Source organism: Urtica dioica, chromosome 8 (genome assembly GCF_054948205.1).
Source record: "Urtica dioica subsp. dioica isolate 48M chromosome 8, U.dioica_male_clone48M_v1_H2, whole genome shotgun sequence".
In the NCBI taxonomy this organism is placed as follows: Eukaryota; Viridiplantae; Streptophyta; class Magnoliopsida; order Rosales; family Urticaceae; genus Urtica; species Urtica dioica.
Genome location: NC_142763.1, coordinates 4,487,098 through 4,497,516, shown reverse-complemented (window position 1 = coordinate 4,497,516; position 10,419 = coordinate 4,487,098). Strand labels below are relative to the sequence as shown.

Genomic DNA, 10,419 nt, shown 5'->3' with positions numbered 1-10,419 from the left:
AAAAAAACAAAAAAAACAATGTTAAGTTTATAAAGTATGGTTAGACTTTTATGATTTTTTTTTATAGAGTTTAGGCGGTTATTTAATTCGTTACCAGTATGTAGTGAATTACTCTTCCATGGTAAAAAAAAACGAGTGATTAAGAGGGTTTTTTTTTTTTTTTTTTTTACATAATATATTAGGAAAGGCTACGTTAAAATGGGCAATTAAGCCAGTAGTCTAATAGATTACTCTCATTTTAAAAAATAGCCAAATTTTCATTTTATTAAAAAAAATAGTTCACCACGCTCACACTAAATAAATTACGTAAAGAGTAAATTAAATTTACTTTTTAGTTAATTAATTTATTGTGGTCATGATGAGTTTTTTTTTTCATATAATGAAAATTTACCTATAATTAAAAAAAAAAGACTAGTTGCAACAAGTTTTAAATGTTAAAATGTATATCTTTACGAGCAATTTAAAAAAAAAGGTTTGTGGTAGCTAGCTTGGTCTAGTGGTAATCTTACACATACCTCGATGGAGAGGTTATGTGTTCAAGCCCCATGGGCTGCAGAAAATGCATGCCCCCTTAAGATTTATTCTAAATGAAGTAATTTTGGCTAATAGTGCTACCTGCGCTTTGCACTGTTAATATATCATGTAATCTTGGTCAATAGTGCACTTCTCCAAAAAAAAGAGTTCTTGAAATAAATTTTGTCACATTGGGTTTGTCATTTTCTATCACATTATATGCTAAAGGCTTTGTAGGATGGAGAATAAAGGCTAGAGATTTTTGTAAAAGAGAGAGAAAGAGAAAATGTACGCTCCTTTAGGATTTATTCTAAATTAAGTAATCTTGGCCAATAGTGTCACATGCGCTTTGCACTGTTAATATATCATGTAATCTTGGCCAATAGTGCCACCTCAAAAAAAAAAAAATACGTTGGATTTGTCATTTTCTATCACATTATATGCTAAAGGCTTTGTAGGATGGATAATAAAGGCTAGAGATTTTTTCTTAAAGAGAGAGGAAGAGAAAATGCATGCCGGTGAGAAAGAGAGAGAGAGAGAGAGAGAGAGAGAGAGAGAGAGAGAGAGAGAGAGAGAGAGAGAGAGAGAGGGAGGGCCGACAGTGGCGGAACGGGGAGGAACGGCGGCGGGGGCTGGCTGAGAGAGAGAGAGAGAGACAGAGTGAGACGGTGAGAGAGAGAGAGTGAGAGACAGCCGGTGAGACACAGAGAGAGAGAGAGAGAGAGGGGGACGTTCCAGGGAGGGGCCGGCAGCAGCGGAGCGGGGAGGGACGGCGGCGGGGGCTGGCTGAGAGAGAGAGAGAAATAAATTAGTTGATTCTAATATATTATTAATTCTACGAGCGAATATATCAATTAATAAATTATTTAATGGAAGAAAAATAAAGGTGAGGGATTCCGATTCTCCAATCTCTTTGTCTCTGCTTAATAGAGCATGGACGGCCGTTTTGGGTGCAGAGATGGAAAATATTTTTTCTCTTTGCGAGGACGCCGTTTATAAGGAACTATATATTCATGACTAAGTTTTCAAAGGATGGTTTATATTTTTTAAGTGAGTTTGAGTTTCCTAAACTGTTTCCACCAATCTCTCGATGAGGCGGAGGTAGAAGAGGCGGTAATGTGGTATGGGTAAAGGCGATGTGGTCAGTGGTGGAGCCAGAAATTGAAGTCAGGATAACAAATTTGAGAAAAAAAATATAAATTTGGGCTAAAAATATAAAAATTAACAAAATATCAAGGAAAAACTAGGGGCTGTTTGGTTTGTGATTCCAATTTTTTTTTTTTTTTTTAAATTCTATAAAACACTTTTAGAAAACATGTTTGGTTATAGTACTTAGAAAACAAATTTAGAATCATGTATCTTTTTCTTTGAAATTTGTTTAGAAAACATAAAACAATGAAAATGTGTTTTTTATTTTATCTCTCTTATATTTTAAATTAAACTCTAAAACAATTGAATGTAAAACATAACAAAATAATATTTTAAAATATTCTGAAACGTAATTCTAAATCTGTTTTTTAAATTTAAAATTAAAATCAGAAAAAAAATTTAAAAACAAAAAAAAATTAGAATACTAAACCAAACGGCCCCCGCAATTTTCAAAAGTTTAGTAGTGCATTCGTCCCATCTGGTCACCATATGGCTCCCTTATGTTGCAGCCACTTTTGATATTGTATTCTCCGTGTTTCGAGTAGTTCCAGTCAATAAAAAAACTAACTATAGAAATAATGTGTCTAAATGTTTTCTCACAAAAACAATTTTTTTCAAATTGTAGATGATCATTATTCTTGATGTTAAAACAATTTTTTTAATTATTTTTATACTATTTTGAGATTTATTCAATATTGTGCATTGTCTATATAATTTCATTTATCGGAAAAATAATTGTTTTCATTTATGTTTTTGTATTTTTTGCTGTTGTTGTAAGTTGTAACATGATATACCTAGTACTAGCAACTAGTTAAAAACATAAAATTTCTATTTGTGTACGGAACATCATAGGAAATAAAGTTCTTTAAGCATCTTTTGTCATAATATTTTTTTAAGGCCATTTGCTATCTTTTTTCATATTTGATTGACTATTTTCTAGCTACCATATACTATAAGCTTTGTAGGGATGAGAATATTTTCTTAGATAATAAATAAATAAAAATAAAAAATATGAGAAAGAAGAGTAGAAATAAATAAAAATCATTTTACAGATATATGTAGACTAGTCAAAATATACTCAGACCCCCTGCTTCCTCAATTTTTTTAGGGGCATTGTTTCGTCTATGAAAATTTAGATCATGAGTATTATCATGCTTCTTTATGTTAATAAAATACGTGAAATATAAAAAATTTAATTTATATTTGCATTTTTAATTTTTGGAGAAATATATTTCGAAGAACGCACGTGATCACATAGCAGAAAATATATAAACTCAATTTTATGACCTTCATCTTATAAATTTAATCTTGTGCTTTATCACACATACATTTTACAAAATCTCTCTTGTAAATTCATATTTTGTAATGATCTCCAATCTTCCATTAATATATGGACTACTTACATATTTTGTCCCTCAACTCTTACTCATGTAACGATAGTCCTCTCAAATTCGAAAAATAGCATCCGTGCCCTCAAAATCCGACATCGGGGAATATGTAGTCCTTCTGTTAAATATTTTTGACGGTGTTAAACAATTAAAAGATAAAATGGTATTCAACCTTATCTTTTCTTTATTGTTTATTTATTTTATTATTTTGTTTATTTTTTTTAAAGAGAGAGAAAGAGAAAAATAAAATAAAATTCTTTTAAGGGACACACTTATGGTCACATTATATGCTAAAGGCTTTGTAGGATGGAGAATAAAGGCTAGAGATTTTTTTTGAAGAGAGAGAAAGAGAAAAATAAAAAAAAAATCTTTTAAGGGACACACTTGTGGTCACATTATATCTAAAGACCGGGTAGGATGGAGAATAAAGTTTATGGTTTGTTGAGATTCTTGAGAATATACATGCTCAGACTCATTGCTTCAGCTATTCTATTCTTTGTAGGTGCATTGCTTTATTCTATTGATATAACATTGCTTGATCTTTTAAAACATGGCTTTTATTATTTTTTGTATATTAGTTCAAATTTAAAACCTGAAAAGAGAAATTTAGTTAAATATGTAATAACGCACGTGAAAGTGTCAAAAATTGAATTTATGTATCTTTTATTAATGGACAAAAGTACTGATAATAATGAAGAAATCATGAAATCCTAAGCCATTGGGATGAAAATTTACTTCCATATTCTATAAAATGTGGAACCATAAATTATAGGATGAAAATTTTCATTCCAAATATTTATGCATTAATCTAGATGGATCTGGAAATTCATATTTTTATATATATATAAAAAAAACTAAATGTGATATTAAAACATTTTAAAATTTGTTTTTGTAGTTGTGGGTTGTAAAATAATTGATCTAAGCAATTTTACACTTGTGTATATACACTTTTGATGACAAATATGTGATTTAATAAAGTAGTTGATTATAATATATTATTAATTCTACAAGCGAATATATCAATTAATAAATTATTTAATGGAAGAAAAATAAAGGTGAGGGATTCCGATTCTCCAAAGAAGACGATGGCTCGCTTTATCCCGGAGAATAACAGGAAGGTGAGCATAAGTCTGGGAGTTCACTGCTGAGCCCTCCGACGTGTTCTGCGACGGCGATAGAGTAATCGGCTTATTGGTGGCGTAGACTTTGCTTATTGGTGGAATCGGCTTCATGAGAAGGACTTGACCCCGAGCATGAGTGTAGTTCTCATTCAATCCCATGAGGAATTGCATAACATATTCCGATTCAGCGAATTCACTCAATTTGGCCTTTCCTCCACAAGTGCACGGACACGTACAGTCTGGTTTGAAATCACAAAGATCTTGATGAATAGCCTTGAGTCTTGTGAAGTAAACACCGATGGATTGTTGATCTTGTGATAGGTTGATGAATTCACGCTTTAATTGGAAGATTCTTGGTCCGTTGCTTTGTTGAAATCGATCCTTCAGATCGTTCCAAATGTCTCTGGCAGTTCCTCCAAAAAGAATGCTCGAAGCGATTTCCTTGTTCACAGAATTCATGATCCAAGCGATAATAGTGCTATTGTTTCGACTCCACAAGCGAAGAAGATTTGGATCTTCAGGCGAAGGCTTCAAGATCGTGCCGATACCATATTGAATTTGAGAATCCGATCCAAGAATGAAAGAAAAAAATACTGTTTCATTGATTCAAAATAACCAGAGTACAAAGGTATTTAAATACAAAAACTATCAGCTTTAACAAACGTCAATCGACTATGTCCACACGATAAGTTGTATTGCAATTCATTAAAGCCTCAAACTAAAACGACAACAATAACAAACAAAGAGAAATTAAAAACAGAAACACGCTAAATAAAACCAACGAAGAAACACAACCAGCCAAAGTCCCTTATCTCCAATACTCTGGGTGTGTTTCCAAAGCTACGATCTCATCTCTATAGCCATGGAAATCTCGCTCGGATCTCGAACCGCCACAATTTCTTGCGTCTTCGGTTTTTCTTCCTCCGAAACTCGGTCCTTCGAGCGCCGGAGATCTCTGATATCGCCGCCGAAGGCTGTGGCTCCCCGCGCAAAGTGCTCTCTCCAGCCACGCCCGGAGGCGAAACGTTTCGCGGTGGACGTTGGCGAGAGGAAAAAAACGGCATCGATCGAGGAGCCGAAGGTGGCTACGAGGTCGATGAGTGGGATTTGCGATGAGATAGAGAAGCTTGTTTCGGGGAAGAGATACGAAGAAGCACTCGAGCTTTTCGGGGTTTTGGAGATCGCTGGCTGTAATGGAATCCGGACCAGTACTCTCGATTCACTGGTAAATGCTTGCATCGGATTGAACTCCGTTACAGAAGTGAAAAATCTCTCTAAATTCGTTTCCAGGACTGGCCTTGAATTGGATTTGCACATGAGGAAGAGGTTTCTTTATATGCACGTGAGGTGCGGGATGATGATCGACGCACGCACACTGTTCGACGAATTGCCCGAGAGGGACTTGGTCTCATCCAACATGATGATCCTGGGCCTCGTGGATTCGAGGCACTTTGCCAAGGCGATCAGTTTGTTCCTCGTGATCCACGAGAAATTCTCCGAGATCGGAGCCCACACATTCACCACCGTGATCCGAGCCTGCTCGGGCCTCGGAATCGTGACGATCGGACGGCAGATTCACTCCTGCGCGGTCAAGTCCAACGTGGTGGCCAACGCCTTCGTGGCCTGCGCTCTGATCAACATGTACAGCAAGTGCAACTCCATTAAAGAAGCTCGGCTCGTGTTCTCCAGGCTGGCGGAGAAGACAACGGTGGCTTGGACCTCGATCATCGCAGCGAACGCGCGCCACGAACACACCGAGGAAGCCCTGAGTTTGTACTACGAGATGAGAGACTCGGGCGTTAAAATCAACCAATTCACGTTCTCCGTAGTCATCAAGATCTGCTCGAGGCTCGCCTCGCTGGCGCACGCCAAGCAAGCCCACGCCGACCTCGTGAGCCACGGCTACGGATTCAACCTCATCGCCAACACCGCGCTCGTCGACTTCTACGGAAAGTGGGGCAGCGCCGAGGACGCCCGCAACGTGTTCGACAAAATGCCGTTCAAGGACGTGATCACGTGGAAAGCAATGATCGCCGCGTACGGCAACCACGGGCTCGGGAGCGAGGCCATCGAGCTCTTCGAGAGGATGACGAGGGAGAACAACTGGAAGATCATCCCTGACGTCGTCACGTTCCTTGCGGTCCTCTCGGCTTGTTCCTACTCGGGCCTCTCCGATCAAGGCTGGGCGATCTTCAAGTCGATGAGCAGAGACCACAAGGTCAAGCCTCTGGCGATGCACTACGGGTGCATGATCGAGCTGCTCGGGAGAGAAGGCTGGTTGGAAGAAGCCCACAAGATGATACTGAAAGCCCCGTTCGAGCCCACGGTCATCATGTGGACCGCGCTTCTCACCGCTTGCCGGGTCCACGGGGATTTGGAGCTCGGGAGAATCGCAGCCGAGAAGATCTACGGAATGGAGCCGGAATTGCTCAACGGCTATCTAGTCCTCTTGAACATATACAAGGCCACAGGAAAGGCAAAGGAAGCTTCTTCCGTGCTTCGGACCCTGAAAAGGAAGGGTCTGAGGATTTTCCCAGCGTGCACTTGGATAGAGGTGAAGAAACAGGCTCACGTGTTTCGGTCTGGAGACAAGACCCATGCGGAAACCGAAAAAATCTACCGGAAACTCGAGGAACTGACGGCCGAGATCACAGAGCTCGGGTACGTCCCCGAGCGAGGCTCTGTGCTCGACGAACGCGAAGAACGGTCGTCGCATCAGAGCGAGAAACTCGCGATCTCGTTCGGGATCATCAGTACTTCCGACGGGACGCCGCTGCAAATCGTGCAGGGCCATCGGGTCAGCGGCGATTGCCACTCCGCGATCAAGTTGATCGCTTTGGTCGCCGGGAGAGAAATCGTTCTCAGGGACGCTAGTAGGTATCACCATTTCAAAGAGGGAGATTGTTCTTGTGGAGATTATTGGTAATTTCTTTCAACAATTATACTACACCTTGTTTCATTTTACTTCTATTCTTCAGTTAGTATCATAAAGATAGGAATTGCTCGTGGAGATTATTGGTGACTTTCTTTTTCAAGTACACAACTTTAATGTTAAGATTGTCCATTTAATCATAGCTCAATAATAAATAAAAATTGACCTACTCTTGTTATTCAGTTGGGAGTAATTTTTATTTATTCTTTTATTGAGAGGTGATTTGAGACTTGCATGTAATCATCCTCATCGGCTTCAACGTTGTTTACATCGTCTTTGCTGAGCACATTTCCTCTCTTTTCTTGCCTCGCTTTCCACTTTTCCACTCTGTCTTTCCATTCCTCATTGGACTCATTGCCATAAGTCCAAAAAAATATATCTACAACATTTATAACATTTACCGACGATTTTTTTCGTCGGTAATAACCCTAAAATCGTCGTTAAATGTATTTAGCGACGATATTAGCGACGATAAAAATCGTCGCTAATTCGCCGTGCCTAAATATATTTAGCGACGATTTAGTCGTCGGTAAATATTTAGCGACGATATTAGCGACGATAAAATCGTCCGTAAATGTTGTGACGAGAAGTTTTTTTTCATTTTGAAACAGACAATTAGCGACGACTTTGTCGTCGCTAATTCCCGCGGGAAAAAATCCCGCGTCAATTAGCGACGACAAAGTCGTCGCTAAATGTTGTGAGGAGAAGTTATTTTCGTTGTGAAACCGAGTTTTAGCGACGACTTTGTCGTCGCTAATTCACGCGGGAATTTTTCCCGCGCCAATTAGCGACGACAAAGTCGTCGCTAAAACGTTGTGTGAATAATATTTAGCGACGATTTTATCGTCGCTAATTATTATTATTATAATTTTTTTTTTCGTCGTTAATTATTTATTTTTTACGGTTTTTTGTTTGTGAAATTCTAAAATGAAAATTCAAATAAAAACTAAATTATATTATCCAAATCAACAACTATATAAAATCCGGTTACGTACGTTTTCGGTTATCGAGAAATATGTAAATAATAAATACACAAAACAACTAATAAACCACTAGTCGCGACGTTTGCTTTGTCGTCCCGCCACTCGTTTTCCCCCTCCTCGACGAGAAACGCTCTTCTGCTGGCGCTGAAGTTCTGCAGGCTGCGGCGTCGGAGTAGACTGACTTGGTCCGCCAGGCGTCGTCTGCTGGCTGGCGTCGGGAGTCCTCTGCTGGCCGTCCGTCGGAGTGCGGACGTCGGGCGTCGGAGTGTGGACGCCGGCCGTCGGAGTCTGCTGGCTGTGGGATGACGGAGCCTGCTGCGAACTCTGCGGAAATTGGGACATGAACGAGCTAAGGTTGAGGCCGGGCACCTGACTCTGTATTGTCTCGGCGAACGCGGCGAGGGTCGATGCCAACACCTCCTGCGAGACATATCCTGGTTGCGACGTCCCAGCCTCCGAACCGTAGACTTCGGCGACTTCAGCCGCCATCCGTGCTCCCTGTGGCACCAAACGTCCGACGCCGGTCAAGTGATCAGTCCGCGAACCCATAATATCGCGGATCGCCTGCTGCTCTAGAACGGAAATATCAACGTCCGCTCCTTGGTGCTCAGCCTCCGCTCGCAACGTGTTGAACCTAGCGACCAGTCGATCCTGATATAATTAACTAGTTAGTATATATTAATCGAAAAATAAGAAAAATAAATGTAAACTTACATAACGTGCGGAGGCTTCAGGAGTCAGCCATTCAGACTTGTCGGACTGATGTTGGCGCTTGTAGTTCGCAAACAAGCTCTCGAATGCGCCTGTCTCGACGCTCTTCTGCATGTAAACAAAACTTCAAGTGTTAGATAATTTTAACGATTTGATGTATCATATAAACATAAAACTTACGTTTTTCATGCGGTGGGTCGAGAACCCAATCGTCCCCTGTCGAGTCTTCGTCTTCTTCTTCGCGCGATTCGCCTTATTCTTCGCTTGTATAGCCTGTTGTAATATAAGTAAACGTACACGTAAATAACAAATCGTTTAATAAACATTCGAGTAACGTAAATGATTCGATATTACCTTAAATTCATCGCTCGTATATCGTTGTATCAGCGTCTCTCATTCGGTGTCGAGCTTAACGGTCTTCGGTTTCAGCGACCGCGCCACCTGTACGCTGCTCTTGCAGTCGATGTCGAACCACGACCGCAATGTATGCCTCCAATCGCGAAGACGAGTCTTCGCGTCTCGAATGATTGCCGCATCGACAATCGCCTTCTTCTTCCCGGTTGCATCACCATCGACTCGAATGTCGTACTTGTCTCGAATCGCTGCTCGGATCTCGGCCTCCTTCGCCGGCCCCACGTTCGCATTCGTCCACCTTGGGACCGTAGGCGAGATCTTGTCTCGGACGACCAACCCGAGCGTGTTCGCGAACGTCGCGAGATCCGGATCCATCTCGCGCTCTGGCTGCAAGAACGACTGAAAGTCCTCGTTATAAACGACGACTTCCTTCACCTCGGGGCGCCGTGCACGCTCAGATCGAAGCCCGACCGTCGGCCCACGCACGGCCGGTTCGATATCCTCGTCTTCTTCTTCGACGCCATCACGTACGGGCGCCGACTGGCAATAATTCGGGAGACGGGCTAAGAAGTCATCCCCGCCTCCGCTGCCTCCAGCTCCTGTAGCCGCAGCCATCTGAAATTCAAAAAAAAAATTATTTAGTTATGCATTCTTAATGATTTAAATCAGTTAATTTAGTAAGTAAATGAAAAACGTTATATACTATCAATCATCGTCGTCTGACAAATCATCTTCTTCCATCAAATCTTCGTCCTCAGTTTCTTCATTATCGATAAACTCTTCTTCTTCAATATTTTCCAACAAGTTCACTGCGTCGTTGCTCACGGGCTCTGGTATCGCAGACTGATGACGCGTTGACAGTGAATCTAAATCTAACGGTTCTACTGACAACTGAACTGAAGACGAAGATTGACCAAGAATGAGGTCAATATCAGGAAGATCCCACACATTTCGATGATTACACTCTTCGACGATTCGCCAATCAGGACCATTCAAGTTATCTTCCAAGTAGAAAACTTGTTTCGCTTGAGTTGCCAAAATAAATGGCTCGTCTTTGTACCATTCTTTTGCCACATACACGCTTGTCAAGTTATTGTCGTTGCGTGTCCTTTTCCTCGGATCTTGATCACCGAACCAACAACATTGAAATAAGACGACGCGACAATTGTTCTGATACGTCAAGACAATGATGTTTTCTACTTGACCGTAGAAGTCGTGACCTCCTTCACTTGGTACACATACCCCGCTATTATGAGTCGTTCTTCTGC

At 40.7% G+C, this 10,419-nt stretch overlaps 2 protein-coding genes and 1 pseudogene across 2 annotated transcripts; 1 reads left to right on the top strand and 2 right to left on the bottom strand.

Annotated features, from left to right (window-relative positions):
• Window positions 1-4,081: 4,081 nt before the first annotated feature.
• Window positions 4,082-4,630, bottom strand: LOC149387434 (uncharacterized). Its single transcript, XM_089622146.1, has one exon. The coding sequence runs from the start codon at window positions 4,628-4,630 to the stop codon at window positions 4,082-4,084; it is 549 nt and encodes a 182-aa protein (XP_089478272.1).
• Window positions 4,631-5,033: 403 nt separating this feature from the next.
• Window positions 5,034-7,189, top strand: LOC149387433 (pentatricopeptide repeat-containing protein At5g50390, chloroplastic pseudogene; annotated as a pseudogene).
• Window positions 7,190-7,303: 114 nt separating this feature from the next.
• Window positions 7,304-9,066, bottom strand: LOC149387432 (uncharacterized). The gene is made up of 4 exons (XM_089622144.1): window positions 8,978-9,066; window positions 8,801-8,905; window positions 8,269-8,737; window positions 7,304-7,482 (listed from the first exon to the last, which is right to left on the bottom strand). The coding sequence occupies exons 1-4, from the start codon at window positions 8,984-8,986 to the stop codon at window positions 7,304-7,306; spliced, it is 762 nt and encodes a 253-aa protein (XP_089478270.1). The 5' UTR covers window positions 8,987-9,066.
• Window positions 9,067-10,419: the final 1,353 nt, after the last annotated feature.

What these genes read in the sequence shown, in the direction of transcription:
- LOC149387434 (XM_089622146.1), bottom strand. Translation starts at nt 4,630, where the DNA reads ATGAATTCTGTGAACAAGGAAATCGCTTCGAGCATTCTTTTTGGAGGA.
- LOC149387432 (XM_089622144.1), bottom strand. An exon ending in CTGAAGCCTCCGCACGTTAT is followed by an intron (nt 8,738 to 8,800) that starts GTAAGTTTACAT and finishes TAATTATATCAG; the next exon opens with GATCGACTGGTCGCTAGGTT. An exon ending in GACGACGCCTGGCGGACCAA is followed by an intron (nt 7,483 to 8,268) that starts GTCAGTCTACTC and finishes TAAATGTTGTAG; the next exon opens with ATATATTTTTTTGGACTTAT.